The following is a 27,742-nucleotide window of genomic DNA, read 5'->3' as shown; positions in this document are numbered from 1 at the left end:
AACAAGTACTGGAATGGGTCATCTCTCAATTGAGATTAATTCCTGGCCATTCCGCACATCATGCAAGTCTACTAGTAACCTCTATTGTAATAGCAGTTTATTCGTGTTTATCTAGTGCCTATAGATACTGTGACTGATCCATGGTAATCGTACACGAATTACCACTCTTTGCTGAGTTGCATCTGGACTTTCCATTGTTACGAGTGACAAATCCTAGTGCAGTCCAGCAATTAGTGGTAATTCGCATATGGTTACTTGGATCGTCCGCAGTGTGTACGGGCACCATGAACCTCTTCTGTAATTATCTGCGACAGGTTTATACTCAATTCTTGTATTCTCATATTTGCCTTCTTTTAACTTTTAGATTCCACAACTTAAGTCCAGTGATAGGGGAAACTGCATTATGAATTGTCCGTGTCATTGTGTCCGGGGGCGGCATCGGCTGTATCATTGTTTGCGGCGGCGGCATCAGCTGTGTCATTGTTTGCGGCGGCGGCGGCATCGGCTGTGTCATTGTTTGCGGCGGCGGCATCGGCTGTGTCATTGTTTGCGGCGGCGGCATCGGCTGTGTCATTGTTTCCGGCGGCGGCATCGGCTGTGTCATTGTTTGCGGCGGCGGCATCGGCTGTGTCATTGTTTGCGGCGGCGGCATCGGCTGTGTCATTGTTTGCGGCGGCGGCATCGGCTGTGTCATTGTTTGCGGCGGCGGCATCGGCTGTGTCATTGTTTGCGGTGGCTGCGGCATCGGCTGTGTCATTGTTTGCGGCGGCGGCATCGGCTGTGTCATTGTTTGCGGCGGCGGCATCGGCTGTGTCATTGTTTGCGGCGGCGGCATCGGCTGTGTCATTGTTTGCGGCGGCGGCATCGGCTGTGTCATTGTTTGCGGCGGCGGCATCGGCTGTGTCATTGTTTGCGGCGGCGGCATCGGCTGTGTCATTGTTTGCGGCGGCGGCATCGGCTGTGTCATTGTTTGCGGCGGCGGCATCGGCTGTGTCATTGTTTGCGGCGGCGGCATCGGCTGTGTCATTGTTGGCGGCGGCGGCATCGGCTGTGTCATTGTTGGCGGCGGCGGCATCGGCTGTGTCATTGTTGGCGGCGGCATCGGCTGTGTCATTGGTGGCGGCGGCATCGGCTGTGTCATTGGCGGCGGCGGCGGCATCGGCTGTGTCATTGGCGGCGGCGGCATCGGCTGTGTCATTGTTGGCAGCAGCGGCGGCATCGGCTGTGTCATTGTTGGCGGCGGCGGCATCGGCTGTGTCATTGTTTGTGGCGGCGGCTGCATCGGCTGTGTCATTGTTTGTGGCGGCGGCTGCATCGGCTGTGTCATTGTTTGTGGCGGCGGCGGCATCGGCTGTGTCATTGTTTGTGGCGGCGGTGGCGGCATCGGCTGTGTCATTGTTTGTGGCGGCGGCGGCATCGGCTGTGTCATTGTTTGTGGCGGCGGCGGCATCGGCTGTGTCATTGTTTGTGGCGGCGGCATCGGCTGTGCCATTGTTTGCGGCGGCATCGGCTGTGCCATTGTTTGTGGCGGCGGCATCGGCTGTGCCATTGTTTGTGGCGGCGGCATCGGCTGTGTCATTGTTTGTGGCGGCGGCGGCATCGGCTGTGTCATTGTTTGTGGTGGCGGCGGCATCGGCTGTGTCATTGTTTGTGGCGGCGGTGGCATCGGCTGTGTCATTGTTTGTGGCGGCGGCGGCATCGGCTGTGTCATTGTGTCCAGGGGACGTTGGTATGCTTGTGGTTTCATTTCCATATCCTTTAGTTGGTTCTGGAACAGGAATTTCTGTGGGCAGAAAAAATGACAGTACTTATTAGTTCCCCCATCACCGAAGGCATTAAGCCTTAAATATAATTTTTTTACTATATAGGGTATCCACAGGTCTAAATAGAGGAAATCTACAGTGACCCTGGATTACCCTTATCTCATACCTGAAATGAATACAGAGTCATAGCCCTGAAAAGGGGAGCCCCATGCAGGAACCTATGCCTGTCAGATGCCCTATTACACCCGGAAGACCAAATGGTGGACCCAGATGTAATCAATAATGTTCGACAACACTTAAATAGAAACATCTACTAGATCAAATTCAGTGTAGCCTAATATCCTAAATACGTATTACCCAAATATTATGGTTCTAAATCAATTAACAAATAAGTATTTTTACATGTATGGCAAAGATATCTCCATATTAAAATCAAACAGCTATACGCACAGGCCATATAGGCATATATGTACCACAAGCATAGGCAAGTCGGTATGAGCTCACAAACCATATGAATAGAAGCATGCATAGATATCAATGTGTCACCAATCCTTCTTAATTATCCTTATACCTCATTTCAGCCTTGCCGGAGAGTCTATGTAAACAACATCAATAATCGTATTTGTGAAAAACTCCTCCACAAGGATATAAGCATTATTGGTTTAATATGCATCGCCAGTCCCAAAGTAACTATACGTTCCCCCATGTATTTGTAGCTGTATATAGCCACCATTGTATTACCTAAGTAACTGCAGGATGTTTCCCCACAAGTGTTGGGACAGCACTTCATATCATTGTCGCAGTCTTCATCTGTTTCACAACTTCTACCGCAGAGTTGCAGATATGCATCCTTTATTGGAGGACAGGCGGCATTATATTGTGGAGTTGGAGGATCTAAAATAAATAGCATATATTAAGCGGCAGAGTAGAACCGTGCGGATATTCAGTTCGGGTATAAATACCTATCGCTGGTAACATTTTAGAGTTTGGCCAGCTAAAGATGTTTTAGGCCATGACTTTTCAGATATGTCACATTGGTGGCGGTCTATCCCCTGGGATGCTGTCACTAATCTTGAGAGGTTTTCTAGGAATATATAAATTAATGTAAATTTAAACAAACCCTCTCTACATTAAAATCTAGTTGTTTTTTTTTTGCCCCTCTAGTCAGCTGATCATCAATGTCAGTCCACCACTGATTTAATATTGATGGCCTTAGGATAAACCTTCAATAATGTAGGCCTCTAAACCTCAGCTATCTTCACCCATCACTTACAACTTGTGCGGCTGCAGCGCCTCTTACAGAGTTAGTTTTGTTTAGAAGGGATCGTCATTTCTTTCCCTTTGGCTCCATAGGTAGATTATGGCACATGGCCACCCACAACAAACTGTACATCAACGGACTGCACCAAGTCATGTGGGCATGGAAAGACCTATCCCAACAAGATATCCGATCAACTTATTGATTCAATGCCTTCAAGGATCCAAGAGTGTATAGGTGCTCATGGTTGGCACACGTCTTACTGAAACCTGTAGTGGACAGTAATGAACTATGCCTAATTCATTCCAAGTTGCTAGCATGTATTCTGGATACGACTCTGTACATGTTCACTATGTTACATGAAATTCCATTAATTCCTTCTGGGTATAACTCTTTCAATTTCCACCAGTGTAAGAGTATGGACAAGAAATGGGAAATTTTTAAAAGCATCTTAAATACTCACTAGGAACGGTTTATACTGGGGTGGCCAAAAATATGGAAACACTGTACGAAATGCATGCATTAAGCTACATGGGATTATAAATCATTTTTCAATAAGATATATAGAGACCAATTTTAAGTGGAGGTAATATGACACAGTTGATGCCGGGCAGAAGTGAACATCTGCCGGAGCAAAAAGATTCAATTGATCAGGGGTTTGAGCAGGGCAAGAGGTGAAGTAAACAAACATTTTGCAAGAAAACTCTCAGCCAAGCAGTGGTCAAACGGGCAGCTCAGTACCAATGAATAAAATACCATGTATGGTGTTTCCACATTTTTGTCCACTCCTTGTACCTTACAGGAAGAAGAGTGTTAGGAATCGGGGGAGGGCGGAAAGTGCCTAAATAGATATTTAAAGGTGGATAATAAATTACTAAAAGAAAGCATTCAAACTACTAAAACAAGAAGGCAGTGAAAAGTACTATAGGCTGAACCACATGCACATGTGTTTTTTTTTAATCGGCCTTACATACTATGTTACTTTGTCATGGCTTTGTCTGCACTAATATACTTATTTTGCAACTAGCAGGCTTTACTGATTCCTGGACTCCGCAGTCAGATCAAATAGGGAAACCGCTATCTTGTCTGGCGTCACATTTTCTTGAGTGGAAGATAAAACATACTTGAAAAAATCTAAGGGATTGTCATCATAGTAGACACTTGTGCTGCAGTCTCTAACCTTTGTAAATTATTAAATTCCTCTTATAAGATATATTGTAAGTATATTTAATGCCGTATCTCTTCAAGCAGGTAATGAGGAGAGAAGAGCTGACTATGTAAATTGTGTTTAGCCATGAATGTAGTACAGTACATAATATACATATATACTGTACTTCACGCATTGCTAAACACAACTTGGCCACATTTAGAAGGTTGTATATTACAGCCACCTAAATGCAGTACAATAATGTCATGGGAAGCTGCTACATCGTTCAAGGCAACCCATTGGCTGCTGTTTGCACAAAGTTTGAGCTCTATTAACCCCTTTAGTGGCACGCCCGGAAAATCTCCGGGGCTTGCTGCACTGACCATGCAGTTAAACCCCGGAAGATTTCCGTGGACAGCTCTAATGCTGAAATGTGCAGAGCACTGAGCTGTCATCTGAAATCTTCCGGGGTTTTTACTGCATACTCAGCGCAGCAAGCCTCAGAGATTTCCCTGCCATAATGCCAACTGTCCAAGTAGTACAGTACTTTCAAATACTTGCGAGATTAAATTGCATTGTTAAAGGGGTTGTCCCGCGCCGAAACGTTTTTTTTTTTTATTCAATAGGCCCCCCGTTCGGCGCGAGACAAACCCGATGCATGTGTTAAAAAAACAAAAACCGTTTAGTACTTACCCGAATCCCCGCGCTGCGGCGACTTCTTACTTACCTTACTAAGATGGCCGCCGGGATCTTCACCCACGATGCACCGCGGGTCTTCTCCCATGGTGCACCGTGGGCTCTGTGCGGTCCATTGCCGATTCCAGCCTCCTGATTGGCTGGAATCGGCACACGTGACGGGGCGGAGCTACGAGGACCAGCTCTCCGGCACGAGCGGCCCCATTCACCAGGGAGAAGACCGGACTGCGCAAGCGCGTCTAATCGGGCGATTAGACGCTGAAATTAGACGGCACCATGGAGACGAGGACGCCAGCAACGGAACAGGTAAGTGAATAACTTCTGTATGGCTCATAATTAATGCACGATGTACATTACAAAGTGCATTAATATGGCCATACAGAAGTGTATAACCCCACTTGCTTTCGCGGGACAACCCCTTTAACTCGTTTAAAAAACCTGCCCTATGAGGCATGACATGGTAAAAATAAACTTGCCACTGAAGGGGTTAATTCAGTTTTCGTTTTAAATTTTATTCTTTCTGCTTCCCTGCTGTTTGCAAACCACTTAGGGTTAAGCGTTTAAAATGTACAGCATGTCTCAAAATTATGGAAACGCCCATATAGAATGAAAACGGTTTAGCAGGCGGTGATCCAATTTTGCGTACAAGTTGAAGTAGGAAACCTGCAAGACCATATTACCAACATGGCGGCCATTTTGAATGCCAACCTCTTCAATTTAACTCGAATTGCAAATAAATAATATTTAATATGAGACCATTATAGTCATTTATTACTTGGATTTTAGGGGAGCCTCGTGTGGCGCAGAGTGTAAGCTCTCGCTCACAACCTGAAGGTTGCCAGGTCAATCCCTGTGTGGTTCAGGTAGCAAGCTCAAGGTCGACTCGGCCTTCCATCCTTTTGAGGTCCGTAAAATGAGTACCCGAGGGGGCGGGGGCGGGGTTAATAAATAAAAATTACCTGAAAGCGCTGCGGAATAAGTTGGTGCTATACACATAACAAGATCTATTTATTACAGCTGAATTTCTAATTGTTGTTTGATTTTATTATGAGCTAATAAGAGTTCCTCTAGCAAATGAATTATCTTTGAGCTCCTTTTAGGAAATGAATTAATTCAAATTAATTTATTTGCGCTACCAACTCACGTACTTGAATAGGAAATATATTTTTATTGGGTTATTGAAAATGCATTTCTATGTAATGATAAACAGGGATTTATTAATTTAATGAATGGTTTAAACGTCATGAATTAATAGGTTTGTTGGCTGTAATATCAGTTTACCATGCTTGCATTTTTAATTGCTTGTCTGTTGACATAATAACGGCTGTCATTGGCTGAGTTTGCACATGACGGAGCGCTCCACAATGAAGCACAACTCGCCTGCGCCTCTGTGAGTGAGCTCCTGGTAGAATTCCCGTGTGGACTACATAGGTTTATCATGTCGCTGCGGGCGCACACGTATTTCAGTTGGTCCTGACTAGTTAGAGATAACATCTTCCTGCTGCTGTTGAGCTGAAGTCCTACCTGTTGTTTCCAGCTCTGTCAGCTAATCAGTATCCTCATTAATTTTGTTAGCAGCGGTGAGGATTGACAGCTCTGTCGTCCAATAAGAAACTTCCCTTTTAGATATATAATCTAACTCTTCCTGGTTGAAAGTGCTGGTTATACTGCTTGTACTCTGGTCTTGTCAGTACTTGCAGCATACTTGGCTGTTGTCCGGCTTGTTCTCTACGTTCCTATCTGTTTTGCACTCTGCACATTTGTCTTTTGCCTGCAGTCAGTTTATTTGTCAGTCTGTTGGTGTTTTTTTTATCTTTTGAGCTGTCCATCCTTAGTACCCAGTTCGGTTTCTCTGACTTCAGCTCTTGCGGCCTTCAAGCAGTGGGGTCGTCCCTTTCAGGACGGGTGCTCTGCTTTGAGGCAGGTCCTGTACCGAGAGGTTCTGTGTGTTCCGCTAAGATCCGTGCGCCTGTGTTTTGTTCCGGTCTAGCCACCATTAGTCTTGTGTACCCACACCTGTCCAAACCACTCCGGTACCTTGCACACCGGAGCGGCAGTGTCAGACGGACATAACTAGTCCACATAGTTTGCTGAACCGAGAGTGAGATGTACAACGCGATAACGTATGGTCGACCGAAAACGACGCTATCGAGATGGTGGTGGTCATTAGCAACCCCACTAATGCTGAATATACAGTAGTTTATATTCATAACTTCTATAAAAGTGTAAGTAACCTCTTTATTCTTTGTGCTTGCGTATATGGGCTTTGGAGAAAGGGGTTTGATGTATATCCCTGAAATGCGTCCAGCTCGAAAAAAGTTTTCTGCCTTCAATATGCAGTGCCTCCAGAATATATATTATATTGAAGCTTTCATGGACTATATACTATATATTTTTATGATTTCTTTAAAAGGATGAAATTATTTATACTGAAATAGTGCTGTTGGTAAATGAGATTCCAGAATTGGGATTACGGTCTGTCTCTTTAGAATACCTTGTGGCAACATCTGGTGCTGCATAATTGTTTGGTAATTTTATATAATAGTTGCCCCCTATTCCTTAACCCCTTAAGGACCAAGCACGGTAAATATACGATGCTTAGTCATGGGCTTTAATCCCAGCCACTAGCAGAAATACAGCGCCGGATTAAAGCATCTGCTTCTGCTATCAAGTAGGAGCAGGTCTGTTCCTCAGCTGTCAGACACAGCTAAGAACCCGGAGGAGAAGGGAGAAGCTGTTTTTAACTGCTTCTGTCTTCTCCTATTCCTGGGTACATAGCAGTCGATGCGAACTATGTACGAAAGAGTGGAAGTGTTACCTCCACTATGCCACCCGGCGATCATGTGACTACCGGGATCCCTCTGTTATAGCAGAGCTGCAGGGTCCTAGCAGACTCTGATCATCTCATTTAGTGACTATTGTCACTGCAGAGGGGTGTTTTCCCTGTAACTGGCGCTTCTATGGATGCCCCAGCTACAGTGGAAACATGAAATAAAATAAAAAAGAAAGACCACGTGAATGACCTCCAAAGGCCTTACATGACGACCTGGGGGACATAGATGTTAAAAAAAAAAAAGAGATACAAAAGGGAGAAAAAAAAATTACAGAATAAAATAATATATACATAAAAGAAAATGACCGAATGCCAGCCGTATGCACCCTGTAATCCAAAACTATACATACTAAATATCCAAATGTCCAAAACAAAATGAGGAACAGATTCCTGTACTAAAAAAACAGAATGAAATAATATATTAAAAAATAGCCCTATATGTTGCGGAAAAAAATGAAGCAAAAATGATCTTGGTAGTTGAAGGAAGAAAAATAGGGCAATAAAACCATCACATGGGTAAAATTCCTAAAAAGTGTCTGGTCTTTTTAGGTACAAAACAGCCTGGCCCTTAAGGGGTTAACCTTGACACTAGGCGGATGCGGATATGTTTCTTATATTCTTTTAGCATGTATCATTATGTAAAATAAGCAATTAAGCTCTTCTACATATATATGCAGTATAGTCAATGGCCAGGCAGAAATTCCAGTAACGTCCACTTGTCATGACCTCACAATTGTGCTATTATATGCTGCTGATAATTGCATTTCTCGTAACCTCGGAATACTGACTTCTTTCATGTCTGTACATCTGTTAGAGCTCGTCCTGATGTGATGGATTTGTTGCCAATGTTCAATGTTGAAAAGTGACACCCACACCTGAATGTAAGCCATTCGGATTTTGGCGCAGATTCATTGCGGTTTTGCAGCAGCTCCTGAACTATTTGCTTCTAGGTTTCCTCCCTGCCAATTGTTGGCAATTTAGAAATAATCTGAATTTAATTGCTAATAGTGTATTAATTTACAATTCAAATGTTATAATGTCACCTCATTATGTTAGAATTCATTGTTGTTTACTTACAATGTATTTTGAAAAGTTTAGTTAAGATTGGCACTGTATTCTGGCTTGTGTGGTTAGAAGCAAGCCAAATGCAATATATGCCTGTTGGGGCAAAATACCACCCCACCTAACTCGTAACCAGCTTCAGCGCTGCCACACGTTCTGTATAAATAGTATGTATTCATCTCATGAAATTACAGTCTGCCTGTGGATAGTGCCTCTATGTCCCCATGACAACTCTTTCTGTAGTGGTTAAATCTTTGCCTTCTCAAGTGGACAGTGAGCTTCATGTATTAAAATAAGTTCAGACAAGAAGTTGAGGTGGGCATGACAACCTTTTATGACACAGATTGCCAGCACTACCCCAATTGATACTAGTGTGGTGCAAAGTTGAAAGGTCGCATCGCCATGATCTCCAGGAGTAACTAAAAGACAGGATTGCGTACACTTTGTGAATTTGAAAAAGTTTGTGAAATATTTTTATTCTAGATGTATCAGATGTTCTCAGTAGATCTAAGCAACGTCAAGCAGAGAAAAAAATATTAGAGTTTGGCTTAGGCCCCCTGTCCACGGCAGTGATTTCGCCGGTGGTAAATCGCCGGCGAATCAGGCCGGCTGAAGCTTTCCATAGCTTTCCATATGGAAAGCGCTGGCCCCGTGTCCGCGAACGGAGAATCATTACAATTCTCCGCTCGCGGCCGACAATTCGCAGCATGCTGCGAATTGCGCTGATTCTCCGCATGCTGCGAATTGCGCTGATACTCCGGGGCCAGCCTATCTGTCAGATAGGCTGACCTGCGGAGAACAGTCTGCCGGCTCCTGCTCCCGGGCGGCGGCTCCCGCGGCTGAGATTTGCCGCGGGATACCGCAATGCCCGTGGACAGGGGGCCTTAGAGTAATTGAAGTACTTTTCGGGTGGGGATGGTGTTAGTCATGCCGTTGGGACCTTAAGTTCCCTTTCACACTCCACCAGTATTGTCTCGTAGACTCAATCACCAGCCCCTCCAGACTCTGATATTTTCACTATTTGATTGATAAAGGGCTATACTGCCCCAAACATTGCTTGGATATACTGTGAACATCGGAATACATCTGTAACAAAAGCATTTATGAACTTTTGCAGTCTTTTAACTTTTGGTTAGCAATACAAGCCCATCGGATCAATTCTCTAATTTTCCAACTTGTGTAAGAAAAATGAAATCTGGCCCCTGATTGGTTCGCTGTGTGCACCTTCTTCAGTTCTTATCTGTACTAGTTTTCATAATTTCATATACATGGCAGCTTTATGTGGGTGGAGGTTTGTAGCCACAAAATGATCCTGCTAATGGGTTAACGTTTCTCACTAGGAAATGCGCACATGAAAACTGTATGACCTGCACTTTGGGAATTGAATTGGGCCAGCAACACTACAGAGGTGGTCTGTTATACACAATCCCATTCAATATGCCATAGCCACACCCTCCCCCCCCCATTGTTAGGGCTTATTCAGATGGGCGTATATCGGTCCGGTTTTTACATCCGGACGATATACGCTGCCCCTCTCTGCAAGGGGAGGAGGCAGGCTGGGTAGGGAGCTAGTGAAAACCTGACCAATATACGCACATCTGAATAAGCCCTTAGTCTGAGATGAGCATATCTGTGCGTTACATAGACAGTCCATTGATTGTAATGGGTGGTGTGATAAAATCAGTGTGGTGTTAGAACAGTGTTTCCTAAGCGCCAGTCCTCATGGCTCCCCTCAACAGGTCATGATTTGAAGATGCCCGATAGAGAGAACACTTGTGGCAATGTCTGAGGCACTGACCATAACCAATCACCTGTGCAATACTGGGGAAATCCTGAAATCCTGACCTGTTTAGGGCTTGTGAGGACTGGAGTTTGAGGAGCACTGTGTTAGAGTAATACTCAAGGGGCCTAGTTCTCCCCTCTTATAGATGAGGGTCCCGAACAGGGGACTCTCTTTATCATCTCACAAGTCTTAGTAAGCTATTGGAAAAAAGGTTTTCCAACAGGTAAACCCTAAGTAACCACCCCATAGACTTTTTAGGTCCTGCTTTAGTGGGCTTTAATCCCCAGGGCCGTAAAAACACGCTCGCTCTGGAGATTAAAGTCACGTGAGCTGTGGACGTGACAACTCATGGGGGGCCGAGGGCCGCCCCCATCCCTTTCTCCCCACCTCAGTCACGCGATCGCCAGTAACAACCGGATGCCGGCGATTGCATAAAAGAGTAAAAAAAAGTAAATAAAAGTTAGGTTCAACTCCCCTCAGTTCCATCCTCTGCGATGTCCTGCGAGGTTTTGTTCCCCCAGGACCTTACGTTACCTTCTGCGCATGCGCTTCAGAGGTCATGCGTCGGGTTGCACAGAAGGGCTCACAGCCAGGAAAGTCTAAAAGTGAAAAAAACGTTTGTTTCATCTCCCCTCATGGATCATATCTGTGAGAGGAGATGAAATTACGTAACTAAGGTCCCCGGCTTCATCCAGGGACCTTGCCATGGCTTCTGCGCACGCCCCTGTCACCAAAATGGCAGACACATGCTCAAAAGCTGCAGATTGCTGGGGTAATTTAAAATCTCCCTGTCTTGGCTACTAAACGTAGCCGAGAGCCTGGAAATCTCACGGGGGGGGGGGGGGGGGGGGGCTGTGGTACGCGGTTCTTGGTCAGGTATTCGCCATTATCCAGTGGATAATGGCGATCACATATGAAGTTAAAAAAAAAACTAAAGTTTCACCTCTTGTCACAGATACTAACCGTGAGGGGAGGTGAAATTTCTTAACTGGGACCTCCGGTGATATCCCACGACGGGATCCTTATCCGAGGAACTCACCCCAGCTTTGGCACATGCACCCGTTGCCAGAATGGTGGACGCAAGCACAGAAGCTGGAGAGGACCTATGAAATTTATAATCTCCCTGCTCCTGGCTACCAAAGGTAGCCAAGATCCCAGAGCAGAGACCGAGGGCTACAGTGAGTGGTCCATGGTCAAACTTAAATAGTTGAAGTGTAATGCTCCTTTTGGTTTGGGCCCCATAGTGCCTAGAGACATTAGATTAGGGCCACAATAGGTATGTCTCTGAACACAGGACAAAAGTGTTTTTAAAATGACACTATTGCCAAAAAAATGAAAATCGTTTTTTTTTCTTCCTTGCTGCTTTGCTTAGATTCATTCAAAAGCTGTGGGGTCAAAATACGCAGTACACCCCTAGAGGAATGTGTTAAGGGGTCTAGTTTTCAAAATGGGGTCATTTGTGGGGGTTCTCTGTCGTTTTGGCCGCTCAAGGGCTCTACAAGTGAGCAATGGGGCCTAAAACGCCTTCAAGCAAAATGTCTGTTCTGAAAGCCACCTTGCATTCTGGGCCCCGTTGTGCATAGAGACATAAGATCAGGGCCACAATGAGTGTTTCTAAACACAGGACAAACAAGGTATCCATTTTGGATGCAAATCCTCATGTTCTACTGTTTACTCTAGAAAAAAAGCCTGTCTTTTAAAATGATATATTTGCAAAAATATGAAATTTTATTTTTTCTCCTTTTAAATTGCATTAATTCCTTCCCCGCCGCTGCCACAGAAGGCGGCACCCCCCTCTGTGTTGAAGCACACAGAGGGGCTGGCAGCAGGGAAGCCACAGCGCTGTGAAGCGGGTTTCTCAGCGGCGAGCCATAAGATGGCCCCTCACCCCACAATATCAGCTTCATCTCACTGCCACCAGCAGGGATGCCACAGCGGCGAGGGGAGAGCCAGGGACTGCAGACTTCTGAGGCACAGCAGGCATCCCACAGCAGTGAGGGGCTGTCCACTCAGTGGATGACGACAGCAGTGAGGGAATAGTACCGGAGGACTTTGAGACACAGGCCGCTAACGGCGCAGCAGCACAGCGGTGGGAAAGACACAGAGAGCGAGCTTCCCTGAAGCTGGAAGGCAACAGCGTCGGGGGACGGGCAGCACAGTGGCGGGGAAGACACAGGGAGCGTGGCTCACTCACATGACACACAACTTCTGTATCTTCTAAGACCTTGCGCTCTTCCGACAATCTGAGCTAGGGGTGTAACAGGGGTATTCCTCCATGGGAGCCCTGTCAAACCCCTAGCTTCCGGTGGCGTCAAGATACACCAGTACCTAAAAAAACATTCTACTGACAGGAAATGAGTTACAATAAAACATAAACCATAGGTGTACAATGTACGGCACGTAGCTACTGCAGCTTCTTCTGGGACTAAAGTAGTTGGTATCTGGTATTCTGTGCTGCATTGTCGGGAACATCAGACTGGTAAGATTGGCTTATTTTTTTAATTTTAACCAATTTCCTGCTCATACATTTTTACTTATTGTTGAAAGAAAACCTTTAACATGCTGGTCTCTTTCATATCTGTGATTCCTTTTGCTGGGATCCCAATCCAATCATCCCAGCATGGAATTTGCTAAGCGTTGCACTTTTTTTTTTCTTCATACATGTACCTTCACTGTCTTATAAATGGGGACCACAATAATAAAAATCTCCAAACAGCCACTATTTACTTTATGGTTATTTAGGTTATTTTGGTATTCCTTTTGTAACTATAAATGGCAACTCCCCATCATTCCCCAACAGCACCATGCAGGGCGTAGCATCTATTTGACTCTGTACTGTAAAGCAGCTGTTACAGTTAATAGCATGCCTATGTACATTAGTCATTTTACGTGTACAGTAAACTTGCTGGGGTTGTCTGAGAGTTGAAGAAATCTGGCTGTAGGAAATATTTAAAATTTTAAAAAATTGTTATACAACAGCCAGAATGACATGAAAAGATAGTAGAACTCTTCAAGCTTTTATTGCACCTTACAGATGTTCGATGTGGACCCTGTTGGTCACATGGCAGTTGTCAAGTCCATAGTCCAGTTATGCCCAGACGCGTGCCAACATATCTTATGTTATCAATTCCAGTGCAGTGGAGATGCGTTGTTTTAGGTCATCCAGTGTCACAGACCGTGCCCATACCCAATAGTCACTCTGGCTGAGCTCTAAAGATCCTATGTGCAGATGGCAGAGGTTTCCAGAAGGTCAACCATCACTGCAGCCTCCATCAATCTGGGGTTTATGGCGGAGTGGCCAGAAAGAAGCATCTCCTCAGTAAAAGACACATGAAAGCCCACCTAGAGTTTGCCAAAAAAGCACCTAAAGAACTCTCCGACTGTGAGAAACAAGATACTTAGGTCTGATGAAACCAAGATTGAACTTTTTTGGCTTAAATTCTAAGCATTATGTCTGGAGGAAACTAGGCACTGCTTATCACCTGCCCAATGCCATCCCTATGGTGAAGCACGGAGGTGGCAACAGCATCATTCTGTGGGAGGTGATTTTAGCAGCTGGGACAGGGAGACTAGTCAGGGTTGGTGGAAAGCTGATTGGAGCAAAGTACAGAGATATTTTTAATGAAAACTTGATCCAGCACGCAAGGGACCTCAGACTGGGCAGAAGGTTCACCTTCCAACAAGACTATGACCTTACAGCCAAGAGAACACAGACAACTGTCAGGTGCAGAAGTGCCCAACAACCGTCCCAGCCAACTGCTCAGTGAATGGAGGTGGAGTGGGCCTGAGATATTGTTGCGGCACGCCTGCCTCTCTTCACGGTAAAGAGGCAGTCGTTTATAGATGTATGACTGTCTGACACAAGCCAATCATCGTTTCATTTGTATGTCTGCACAATCCAAACAATGAAGGAATTAATCATTCCGTGCAAATGCGGCACAATCTGAATGATATCGTTCATATTCCCGTGATCCAGTAAGAATCTGAAAAAGAATTGCTGAGTGTGAGGGGGGCTGTTGGGGACAATTCTGTGACTATCCTTGAGTGACCCAGCCAGAGCCGTGACATGAAACTAATCAAATATCTCTGGAGAGACCTTAGAAAAGCTGTCCACGGCCGGCCCGCATCCAATATGACAGCGCTTGAGAGGATCTGCAAAGAGGAATCCAGGTGTGCAAACCTTGTGGCATCCTACCCAAGAGAACTAGGGGGCTGTAATCCTTGCCAAAGATGCTTTAACTGAGTACAGGGTGTGAATGCTTATGCCAATGCAAAATGCTTGTTTTTCATTTTTAAAAATTTACAAACATTTCTAATATTGTATTATCACTTTGTCATTATGGGGTATTGAGTGCAGAATGATGGGGAGAACTTGAATTTTTTTTTTATATGAGCACAAGGCAACAACATAAACTAACAAAATGTAAAAAAAAGCGAAAGAGTCCGAAGACTTTCCACATGCATTTTACACGTAGATTTTTAGAATTATGGCAGTATTCATTCAATGCATTGTAAAGGCTGAAATCCACGCTAAAAATCTTCAGAAAGATGTGACATACTGTGGATTTCTAAATCCACACCAAAGGTTGATTGATGCTGAAAAATGTATTGCACTGGATGTCTTACAACAGTTAAAACACCTCCTGAAAATGGAAAGAACTGAGATTGAACAATGTGCAGAATCTCAAGCCCCTAAGTTTTTCAAAAAGTGGAGGGATTTCATGGAAAAATTTCTTGACCACGGGGAAATTATAGAATGTATGTCCCAGTTCACCAACACTACTTGGTACCATAATAATGATAATATGAACAGTCTAGGATTATTGAAAGTAACGTGACTGACCGGGGAAGGGAGGAGGAGCTAGGGGGATACGAAGCGGGATAGTTATATTCAGTTGGATGTTATATGTTTATTAAAATGTTGATTAATAAAGGGATATGGAGGGAGGGGGGGGGGGGGAGAGGGGAATAAAATGTTTGAAGACATATAGACGACCGAGAGTTAATCATCACCTTTACATAAACTATAGAAATTGTTCAGCATTGTTTCATAATCAATCACTGCAATTTATCTGTAAAAGTAATATAAGCTGTACGGTCTTCTTTTTGAGTTGTATTTATAATATACTCATGTTTGTATACCATGAAACTTTCAATAAAAACGAGTTCTTAAAAAAAAAAAAATGTATTGCACTGTAGATTTAGGCCGCCTGCAGACGAGCGGGTCGGATCCGGCAGCGAGAAATCTCGCCGCACGATCCGACCCCAGAGCCTGCAGGGACGAGCGCGTACTCACCCGCGCCTGGCGGCCCAGGCTCTTTGATGTGCCGCCTGCCGCGCAGCCGGCGCATGCGCAGACCGGAGCCGGCGGCCAGGTGAGTGCGTGCCCCGCAGAAAATTAGAACATGCCGCGGTTTGTTTGCCGTGCGAGATTTCGTGCGGCCAAACCGCGGCCGTCTGCATAGGAGTGCGTATTGTAATGCACTCCTATGCAGACTTTCAGCGGCGGAAATCCCGCGGCGGGATTTCCGCTCGTCTGCAGGCGGCCTTACTGATAGAAAATCTGCAGCAAAAACAGCCCTCCTGCAGCTAACCTAAGGTCTCTTAATTTCACAGCAGCAGGGTCACAGGCCATAAAAATTGTGGAAAAGAAAATAGATGCGTCCGTGATTTTTTTTAAAATGCTGGTGGTACTTGAGCCGGTGATTATAACTGTAATTATTATCATTTTACAGCTCACAGTGTTCATATCACCTTGTGACCTATTAACATGGATCACTGATGATAATCTTTATCATTGTGTACAATTTTTTCCATGTGTCCATAAAAAATGTTGGCTGTCCGTGATTTTTGCAAAAGGTGTCTAGGGAAAAGAAAAATTCAGCAGCAAAAGTCGCAAAGTTCCAAAATCCCATGCTATTGAATTTGGTCACAAAAGGTACGAAACAAAAAGGAGCCTAGATGCTAGAAATTACCAATTTGTGCTGATGTGCATAAATTTAGCTTTAAAAAAAAGTTTTACATGTAAGTTTTACAGTATTTGGGCACAACTGTACGCTATACAAAACGTATTGACTATCCCGAACGTTCTACATCTACTAATAGGCAATACTGAAGTATTGCAGTATATGGTATAAGCAATCAAACGATTGCAAGTTGAAGTATTTTTATTACTGTAAAAAATAAAGGAAACAAAGTTGTTTTTTTTTAAATTCCGTATATATGATAGAAAAATCAAAACAAACAACCCTAAAACACGAGATACCTCAACGTCTACAAAAGTCTGATCTATCAAAATCACGCATTATTTATCCTGCACGATAAATGCCAGTAGAAAGAAATCGATAATGCTAGAATTGCACTTTTTTGGTCACCCTGCCTTAAAGAAAAAATGTAATAAGTGATGAAGTCGTATGTACTCCAAAATGGTACCAATCGAAACCACAGGTCATCCCCCAAAAAACAAGCTAACACACAACCCCCTCGACTGAAAGATTTTAAAAAAATTATGGAGGACAGAAGATGGCAACAGAAAATAATGCAGAAAAAGGAAAACGCAAAATGTATTTTCTATTGGTGTAATTATACTGATCCATGCAATTAAATTGACATTTTTGCCGCAGCATATACGCTGTAAAAACAAGACCCCCCCACCCCCCCACCCCCAACTTTAATCCTTATGAGTATGCAGCCTATGAATTAGGATAGGCAATGTAAGAAACCCTCACATCTTCAGCCTCAAACCCAAAAGATCAATGCTTAGGGGGACTGCTTGTTAATGAGTACAGACTATGAATGTAGAACATGTATAGTTCTGTTAGTTTCTCACTACTCTAGATCTACCTGTTGTCAGCGAATGGAAATCTTTTCTTTATACTAGCTAGCTGAACACCTTTCGTCCTGACAGCATTGAACGTCCCAGAACCTAGGACTGGGCAAGACAAGTTTGCAATCTGTAAATAAAGTTTTCCATTCACTGACCGCAAGTATAAATGAAACACAAAGCAACGTAAGAGTGAGGTAGAAGTTTTCTGGAAAGCACCTCCAAATAAAGTTTTATGAGTCGCCACCCCCACCTCTGCACTCACCTGGTGCCTGTGCTATTCTCCTCTGCACACACAGGGAGAGGAGCAGGAGGAGTGTCGCACACTTCGTGGCTTTCATCCTGCCGTGTCACACTGTATCTGCCTCTGACAAAATCTGAGCTCTAGCAGGTGAGGCAAGGCTTAATAATAGTCACCTCCTCCCACCTGCCCAAACACCATCCATCATCATTATCATGCCAGAGATCATAATGAAGCAATGGCACTCAGACAGGTTCACCGGAGTGCTAGGCAGAGCTGGACTGTATTGTGAAAGGTGTTTCTTCAAGACCGCAATCCGTGGAACAGATTTAAAAGTGTAAATTTCTCTAGTCGAATTTCAATAAGTTTATTTAAAACTGGTGTAAAAGAAAACTTCTGCTGTCTACTACTTAAACTACTCATATATGACCGGATTTGACTTTTTTCCCCATCCTTTAGGAAACTTTATAATTACCTGGCCGCTTCTATTAAAGGGGTTGATCGATTACCAGACAGCATCCTTTTAGTAGGGCTGGATGTAGTAAAATAACAAACCTGAGCATTACCTACCCTTCCACCACTGCCAGGATCAGGTGTTGTAGTCCCAGCGCAGCTGCACAGTACTAGTGCCGTGATGGCGAATGGTGTGGATGGCGCCATATTGGATATGCACGTTGGATATCCCGTCACCAGCTCGTTCTGTCGTGCCAACGAGAATCCTGAGATTCTCGGCTCATATAGAAGGGCCTTAAGAAAGTTGACCAATTCCAACAAAATTGGTGGAATCGGATGACTTTCCTTAATGTCTATGTGCAACTTGTAGTGATTTCCCATGTACAGTGATCCTCCTAGTCACCTGCTGTGTCAGGAACTACAAGATAACAGTTCTATTCATGTGAATTGGGCTAAGGCAGCTTTATACAGGACAGCTAGCGTTCAAATAGTTTCTTGATAGTAAGTGACAGTTGTTAATCACTCAACTAGTTGTGGCCGATGACCGGTCACAATTAATTCGCTAATTGGTTAATTTTGGCTGAGATTTCAGTATCTATAATTATGATTCTGCTTTGCTAGTTTATTCCATTTTACTCATTCAGCAATTGTGAGTTTGCATGTGATGTTTGTCACTCATATGTGCATAGTAGTTATGCCGTATCTATATGTTATGCGAAGAATGAATGACTGGAGAATGTTATAGCTTTTTTATGGCACAGATCATTCCAGTTGTAGAATTTAATTAAATGTATCACCTTTCTGCCTTTAGGGAATTTACTGCACCTTCCTAGTAATAATAATCCTATATCTGTTTCAGCCCTTTACAGGGGTATTCCAGGGATTAACTATTGATAGGTCAAGGGATAGGTCATCAATAGTTTATCTCCAGGGGTCTACCACTCATGATCCCTGATGGTCAGCTTTTCCTCTGGCCCACTATCAATGCAGCGTGGCCGACGTCCAGATTGGTGGTCAGAGCTGAAAATGTAATAGAAGGCATTGCTTCCATAGATTTCAGCCAGGACCTTTTGACTTCCTGTAAAATATATTTCCCCTCGTCATCCTGACAGCATACACCTGGAGGTTGTCCGCTGGACACCTGTTGGGACAGGAAGCGGAAAAACACAAAAGGCAACTCCCACCACCGGCTCACCAGTGTCTTCCTGTCCCTACAGGACAGTCCAAGCGGAGCCTCCAGGTGTATGCCGGAGGAGAACGAAGAAAAAAGGAAACTCCAAGCAGCCTGTCCGCCCTGGGGGGACGTCTCTCTGTTGGGCTGACAGGGTCTGCGCGGGTGAGACCCTACGAAGGGACCCTCACCCGCAGGATTTACCCAGCACCTACTTCCTCTGTGAGGAAATTCTCCCCCAGTGCGCTGCCCAGAGGGTAGCTGGCTGGCGGAATGACCCCCGGTACCTGAGCACGAGGGCTCGGAATGGCAGAGCAAAGGCAGCCTGTGGTGTGCGCTTCCCTCCGGGATCCAGCAGGCCCATCAGGACGGAAGGTATGGCGTCTCCTCTAAGGTCCCATCCGCGGTGGACGGGGATGGGTTAATGACAGCAGGAGGGGGCTCGGGCGCGGGTCCAGACAGCTGTGCGCGTGGTCTGCAGGGACGACAGCGCGGTATGTGCACCTTCCTGGCGTGCATCCCACAGTGTGTGTGGCGTATCCCCCGGGTCCGGCGCGGTGGCATGACGTCAGCGCTGCCGCGTCACGTGGGGGCGGAGCCTCACTCAGGGGGCGTGTCTGCGCCAAATTCAAAAATTTTGAAGGCTGGATTTCCTCTGCATGTCACCTGTCTGCACCTTAAGCACAAGATGTCAGCCAGGGAAGACACTGAGAGCGGTCTACCTGTAAGTAAACCTCCTTATGTGGGTTTTTGCCGGGGGAAGGAAGGGGGGGGGGGAATGTTAAGGTGCTGGAAGTCCGGTCTGCTTACGGCGGCTAGAGGAGAGCCATGCAAAGCCGCTGTGTACGGATTGTACGGCGAAGGTGGTCCGAGAAGAGGGCTCCTCTGCCATGGCGGACATCCGGTCTGTAATTCGTGAGGAAGTTGAAGCCTCTCTCTCCTCTCTTCCTCTTCCGCCCCCCATGAAAAGGGCGAGGCGGATGCATACGGAAGAGTCTGACTCTGAGGAAGGACTCTTGGAAGACTCCCCCTCGGAATCTATGCCGCCAATGGAAGACATAAAAAAATACTTCTTCTCATCGGCGGATCTGGGTCATCTGTTAAATGCAGTTAGACGCACCATGCAGGTGGAGGAAGAGGTGCCACAGCAGCCATCGTTCCAGGATAGTCTGTTTCGGGGGCTCCAACCTCAACCTAAACCCACATTCCCGGTAAATGACATTCTGAAGCAGTTAATTCTGACAGGATGGAAGCAGGCGGAGCAAAAATTCTTCCTGTCAAAAGAATTCTGGGACCGTATGGTCTTCGCATCAGACGACATCAATTTCCTGGAAACCACCCCCAAGGTGGACCTGGCCGTGGCCAGGGTTTCGAAAAAAATCAGCCCTCCTCTTTGAGGACGTCTCACAATTGCGGGATCCACTGGATGCCAAGGTGGATTCGGCAATGAAAAAAGCCTGGGAGATCGCAGCCCTGACCATTACGGCTAATATCATGGCCACGTCGGTGGCAAGGTCCATGACAGTCTGGCTGGACCAGCTCCAGACGCTGGTCACCCAGAGGGGTTCCAGGGAAGACATCTCCAGCTGCCTTCCCCTCCTCCAACAAGCAACCGGATTTCTGGCGGATGCCTCTATGGAGTCGGTCAGATTCGGAGCCTGTTCAGCGGCCCTCTCTAATACAGCCAGGAGAGCCGTCTCGGTCAAGGCCTGGGCGGGTGATAACATATCAAAGAACAGGCTCTGCGCCCTGCCTTTCCAAGGGCATAGGATCTTTGGGCCTTCTCTGGATATCCTTTTGTAAAAAGCATCAGACAAGAGCCAGGGGCTACCCACGAAGAAGTCCTTCAAGCGGCCTCCCTCCTCCTACCCTCCATCCTTTATTCCCCCCAGGACATACAGGGGAAAAGGGAAGACCGGATGCTGGTCCTACCCCAAGGGCGGAAAAGGTGAGATACCGCCCTCAAGAACCCAAAGGTCGGGGGTAGGCTGATGGGGTTTGCCCTCAGATGGAAGGAGGTGACCTCCAATCGCTGGGCCCTACACCTAGTTACGGAGGGCGACAAAATCGGCTTTTCCTCCTCCCCTCCTCGGAGGTTCGTAGTCACCCCCTGCCAGACGCCCTCGTCTGCTCAGGCTCTCCAGCTGGGGGTGCAGGAGCTGTTATCCTTAGGGGCCATCATTCGGGTTCCCACAGAAGAGCGGTTCAGGGGTTTCTACTCCCCCCTGTTCCTTGTTAAAAAGCCCAACGGGTCTTATAGGACCATTATTAATCTGAAATTTCTGAACAGGTCCATCTCGTACAAAAGATTTAAGATGGAACCGGTGCGGTCAGCAATCCTCTTAATCACACCGGATAGCGTCATGGCCACAGTGGACTTAAAGGACGCCTACTACCACGTCCCCATTCACACAGATTTCCAGCAGTTTCTGCGGTTCGCTCTGGTGGTTGATGGATCAGTCTCACACTTCCAGTTTACGTGCCTGCCGTTCGGGATCTCTTCCGCACCTTGGGTGTTTTTCCAAGTTAGTGTTGGAGATGGTGGCAGCACTAAGGACAAACAAAGTGTTGATCGTCCCATACCTAGATGATTTCCTGATCATAGCAGGATCAGCTACAGAGCTCCGGTCCAATATCTATCTCGCTCTCCACCTGTTCGAATCATTGGGCTGGATCGTCAACACCGTTAAGTCTAGTCTCCTTCTCGAACAAAAGAAAAAATTCCTGGGGGTTATCTTAGACTCTCACCGCCAGTTCTTGTCTCTCCCCCTGGAGAGGCAGAAGGCGATCCTGGATGAGTGTCAGGCATTTTCTCTCTCCACATAAGTCTCCATTAGGAGAGGCATGAGGGTCCTCGGCCTCATGACATCCTGCATCGGGGTAGTCCCTTGGGCCCAATTTCACTGCAGAACCCTCCAGGACTTCATCCTGAGTAGCTGGGATAAGTCACCCGCTTCCCTGGATCAGCTAATTCTCCTTGCCTCCAAGATCAAGAGATCTTTGGAGTGGTGGATGTCCACTACCAACCTTGCCAGGGCCACAGTTTGGTACCCCGCATCCCCAGTATCCATTTTTACTGATGCGAGTGCAACTGGCTGGGGGGCCCACTTAGGTCGTAATTACGTCCAAGGGGGCTGGAACCGGGAGGAGGCTATTCAGTCCTCCAACTATAAAGAACTTTGTGCTGTCTGGAAGGCTGTTCGTGGCTTCGAGACAGAGGTCAGAGGTAGACACATAAAAATCTTTTCAGATAATGTGACAACTGTGTCCCTCATTCGTCACCAGGAATCCACACGGAACCCCCGACTCCAAGGCCCAGCGGCGAAAATTCTCGGATGGATAGAACAGCGGACGCTTTTCGTCACAGCATTCCATGTAAGGGGCCCAGAAAACTCTATGGCGGATCTCCTCAGCCGCAGGAAGGTAGATCCGGGGGAGTGGACTGTACACCCGCACGCATTTCGGCTGATTATAGAAAAGTGGGGAACACCGCAGGTGGACTTTTTCGCCTCACAGGAGACCGCCAAATGTCCCCGTTTTTTCTCCAGGGGAGCAGACGGGGGTTCTCTGGGAACGGACGCTCTGTCCCAGGCCTGGGATTGGGACCTCGCTTACCCCTTCCCACCCATACCCCTAATCCCACTGGTCCTGAGGAAGATTCAGGGGTCCCCAGGCTCTGTCATCCTGGAGGCTCCATTCTGGCCCAAAAGACCCTGGTTTCTGCTCCTGGCCGCTCTCTCGACCCAGGACCCTCTACATCTTCCGCAGAGAGACGACCTCCTGCAGCAAGGTCCTCTGATATGCCCAGGGGTCCAAAAGTTCAGGCTGGCGGCCTGGAAGCTGAGCGGGTAAAATACCTGAGCCAGGGTCTATCAGGAAGGGTAGTAACTACCTTATGCCTAAAAAATCCACTAGAGATATATACGCTAGGGTTTTGAATACCTTTTCTAGGTGGTTGGGTCATAGTATCCGTGACCTCCAACAACCTAACATTAGCCAGATATTAGAGTTCCTGCAAGATGGGTTGGATATGGGGCTAAGACCTAGTACCCTTAAGGTCCAGGTAGCAGCTCTTGAAGCCTTCTTTGACTCCTCCTTGGGTGACCATAGACGATCTAGAAAATATCTCAAAGGGGCAGTCAGACTTCACCCCTTTGTGAGGGAAACCATGCCTCCCTGGGACCTTAACCTAGTTTTACAGGCACTCTGTACACATCCCTTTTGAACCCCTGGAGGAGCTATCAGTCAGGATTCTTTCCTATAAAGTAGCCTTCCTAGTCGCCATCACATCCGCTAGACGGATTGAAGAGATCCAGTCCCTCTCCATCAGGACTCCATATATGACCATCTTCCCAGATAAAATAGAGTTCAAACCTGACCCCTTTTTTCAGCCTAAAGTCCTCACAGACTTTCATAGGGAACAGCGCATAGTCCTTCCCTCCTTCTGCCAGGAACCCAGTAACACCACGGAACAGAGGTTCCATAACCTAGACGTTAGACGGGCAGTCTTGAAGTACTTGGAGGTTACGCATTCCTTCAGAAAGTCTAACAACCTTTATGTTCAATTTCAGGGTCCGGGCAGAGGAGGGGCCACTTACTAAAGACTCCTTAGCGCGATGGGTCAGAAGGGCTATAGAAGACGCATACCGATCCCAGGGTATTTCCCTCCCGGGCAACGTTAAAGCCCATTCCACCAGAGCGGTCGCTTGTTCCTGGGCGGAGAGAGCCCAGGCGACAACCGACCAAATCTACATGGCTGCCACATGGTCGAATACCCACACATTCACCAAACACTACCGCCTGGACTTAGGGGCCAGCTGTGATATGGTCTTTGGGCGTAAGGTTCTACAAGCGGTGGTCCCCCCCTAAAAAAAGCCCTCAGTTTGTTGGCACTTCTCCAGGTGTATGCTGTCAGGATGATGAGGGGAAGTCAGGAATTTGGTCCTACCTGTTAATTCCCTTTCTTGAAGACATCCTGACAGCATAGGTGCTTTTCCCTCCCCTTGAGTTATGTTTACGTGAAGTAACGTACTGTATTATGATTTCTGTATTAAAAAATATTGGTTGAGCAAGAGCCAGGTCACTGTAGTCATTTGGTACACACTGGTGAGTCGGTGGTGGGAGTTGCCTTTTGTATTTTTCCGCTTCCTGTCTCAACAGGTGTCCAGCGGACAACCTCCAGGTGTATGCTGTCAGGATGACTTCAAGAAGGGGAATTAACAGGTAGGACCTAATTCCTGTCTTGTGTGGAGTTCCTTATATGGTGACATAAAGGCCATGCACTTTACTGTAAAGCCAATTAACACCTTCCTATAAAAAGTCTCATCATACATCCTCGTATCCTCACTTAACTACCAAAATTATATGTATGACTCTGTCATTATTCTTATTAGTTACTGTGTATTTTGAAGTCAAACATGGTAGTTGTTCTTATTTATACAGTTTATATACAGTGTTTACTGGAGTCTATTACCTGATGTCTTAGGAGGAGTGCACAGGCTAACCTCTAGAGACTATTTTGCTATATGTCAAAGAATAACGTCCCCAAAACACTGATGGCCATGTGGCCTTCAACCATCTTTGGCCCCCGATGCACACAATTACATCCATACAAAAGCCCCTGGTCTTCTGGATGCCCTCTTAGGGCTCACTAATCACTTTGTTTGTTACAATGTAAGCAACCGCTCCAGTTTGCACTCTCTTAAATATCTGGTGTCCTGGACTAGTATTTCTTAATGTTTTTCTCTCAGTATTTTGATTTGGATCTGTTATGGAACCTCTGGCCAGAGGCTCTGACGCAGATCAAATATATTACATCACAGTACCGCCAAGGTATTGCTGTTTGTAAGCTGTGATTTGAGCACTGGCTTGTGTTGAGAAACTGTATTTCCTTCTTTTACCGCAACCAAAGAGAAAATGACGACAGCACACGCTAAACCTCAATTCAAAGAGGGAGGAAATCACTGGGCAGGAAATTGCACTCTTCTATTACCAGTCCTGGATCCACCGACCGGATATAACGAGAACCAATGTATAGTGAAGATGAAGCAGCATCCAGGGAAATTATTTCAAAAACAAACGCTTTAATTCATCCAGCATAGAACAACGTTTCAACCACTGTGTGGTCTTTGTCAAGTTCAAATGACACAGTGCATAGACACATACTTATATACAGACAAGACACTCCCATTGTCCAATACAAAAACCCAACATAAATGTGCAGATACTAAAAACACAGATCAAAAGTGGAACAAACCCGTTGATTGGACGGACCGGACCGAATAGCCTGGTATATCAGCCGCTTCTCATCATGTCCAAATCCTTCCGGTGTATTCATGGCAGCGCTGTCCCGCTCTATCTACGTCAGCGCGGGAACATACCCCGCTCTCGCGTTGTTTTCACAGAGCGGGAGGGGAAAACGATCTCTCTCAAGCTCCTCTGCGCAAGCGCAGGAATCCACGACTCGTTTTAGAAGGAAGAGCAAAGGACTGGGGAATGAGGGCTGGTCAGACGGAACTATGTGTGGTGCGCATGCGCCCAATGTATGTTCCTTCGGCCGTCAAAAAAGGCAAACCTTCCGTTGCCTAAGCAACTGGCAAAGCTTATTCATATGAATTGCGCTTGCGCAACACAAACGGACCTATTGTGAGCTAAAGCCCGGTGCCTTATGTGATGTAATATTAACCCACGGCAACTTCAAATGTTATACAGTCATCCAAATCCTGCCGTTATGGCTCCATGAACCAAGGTATTAACCAACCCATACATGCAAAAAGTTAGATGTTTAAAAATACCTGTATAGCAATCCATATTTAAGATGCGTATTCACCCAAGAATTGTATTATAATTATCTTGCAATCTAAAGTGGTGAATCCTGTCTAGGGTCAATGGCCCAACAAGGACCTCATTTACATAAAAAATATATGGAATCAAACCAAGGTAATTGTGTTTTTACATGCTTTATTACATTTAAATATTTAATGCTGCCCAACCGTAGTGACACCATCACTTATTAGAAAAAACGAATCTAGTTCTAACCAAATGGATAACTATGGGAAGAAACGAATAAAGGAAAAAGGACGACAATAGATGGAGAAAGAAAAAAACTGGAAAGGCCATATCCAAAGTCCACTCCTACGGTCCGTCCACGGGTATTCCACCTGTTATATACAAAAAAATGTGCATTAAAATCACAATTAATAATAACGCAAATTTTGACAAAAATGTACAAACAAGCTAAATTCTATTGGCATTATGGTAATACAGAATCTTATCCCAAAGTGTAGAGCAGCGGGTTATACTCTATATTTAACCCCTCAGGGGTTAATGAGTTCAGCTCGTATATCCACCTGGACTCCAAAAGTTTAAGCTGTCGTTTGCGATCACCACCCTTACTATTTATACTCACCGCATCAATGACCCTATAGCGTAGTTGGTTCACCGCATGTCCAAAGTCCTCAAAATGTCTTGGAATTGGAAGATCCAATTTCCTGGTTTGTATGGTGCTTTTGTGGCTGGCTATGCTTTTACGCACCTCATTGATCGTTTCTCCTACATATACCAAACCACAAGGGCAAGTGATGATATACACTACATAGGTGGACCAACAGCTAAACCATCCCTTAATGGGATAACGTTTGCCTGTTCGGGGGTGAGTGAAATAGCTTCCTTTTACTACATTGCTACATGCTGCGCAGCCAAGGCAAGGAAAATTGCCGTTCTTTACCGGCTGGCGGCCTGGAAGCTGAGCAGGTAAAATACCTGAGCCAGGGTCTATCAGGAAGGGTAGTAACTACCTTATGCCTAAAAAAATCCACTAGAGATATATACGCTAGATATATACACTGGCTTGTGTTGAGAAACTGTATTTCCTTCTTTTATACACAACAGGAGGATAAGACTGACCATTGATACAAGGCAATTGTCAGCCAAACATGATGGACAGTTCTCTTGAGCTTTTTTCCAACAAAAGACCAGCCTTTGACCATCGGACAGGCACCGTAGACATTGGACTGTTGGTGGGATGCATGGCTAGCCTTAGTTACATGCAACCTGTGGAGTTGCACAGAGCACTAGCCACCAGCTTATAGGGAATACCAGGTGAATGTAGGTTGGGCATGATCACTCCCTTTATGTCCGCCTGGCTAGATGATCTTTCTCCATGTAGCAGCATCTTGTGTAACTACATTCTTCCCACTCTCATATTCCAAGGTGCCAGTGTATGCCCTTTATTCCCGCAATGCAATTGCTCTAATTATGTTATGAGCTTGGTTCTATGGCTTTATTAATGCTATGAGCTTGGGTCTGGTGCTGAATTTATTCACTGAGCTTTTCTGGTGTGGATATGCTGCTATCTTGCTGCTTTCTGCACAAGCAGAATATAGACAGACTGCATGTCAGTGCAATATGTATTAGTTTTATTTCTTCCGATGGGGGGACCAAAAATGGGCAGGCCTAAATTTTACCAAATTTTTGAAACTCAAGGGAGAAACAAGCGGTATTGTTAAAACAC

The 27,742-nt window shown here is 45.7% G+C and overlaps 1 protein-coding gene across 1 annotated transcript; it reads right to left on the bottom strand.

Annotated features, from left to right (window-relative positions):
• Positions 1 to 401: 401 nt before the first annotated feature.
• Positions 402 to 17,746, bottom strand: LOC136587361 (autotransporter adhesin BpaC-like). The gene is made up of 3 exons (XM_066585931.1): positions 17,631 to 17,746; positions 2,505 to 2,657; positions 402 to 1,783 (listed from the first exon to the last, which is right to left on the bottom strand). Exons 1-3 carry the CDS (start codon positions 17,704 to 17,706, stop codon positions 402 to 404), a joined length of 1,611 nt encoding a protein of 536 aa, XP_066442028.1. The 5' UTR covers positions 17,707 to 17,746.
• Positions 17,747 to 27,742: the final 9,996 nt, after the last annotated feature.

The sequence above is a fragment of the Eleutherodactylus coqui genome, chromosome 13, assembly GCF_035609145.1.
Source record: "Eleutherodactylus coqui strain aEleCoq1 chromosome 13, aEleCoq1.hap1, whole genome shotgun sequence".
NCBI lineage: Eukaryota > Metazoa > Chordata > Amphibia > Anura > Eleutherodactylidae > Eleutherodactylus > Eleutherodactylus coqui.
This window is presented reverse-complemented; position numbering and strand designations above follow the sequence as displayed.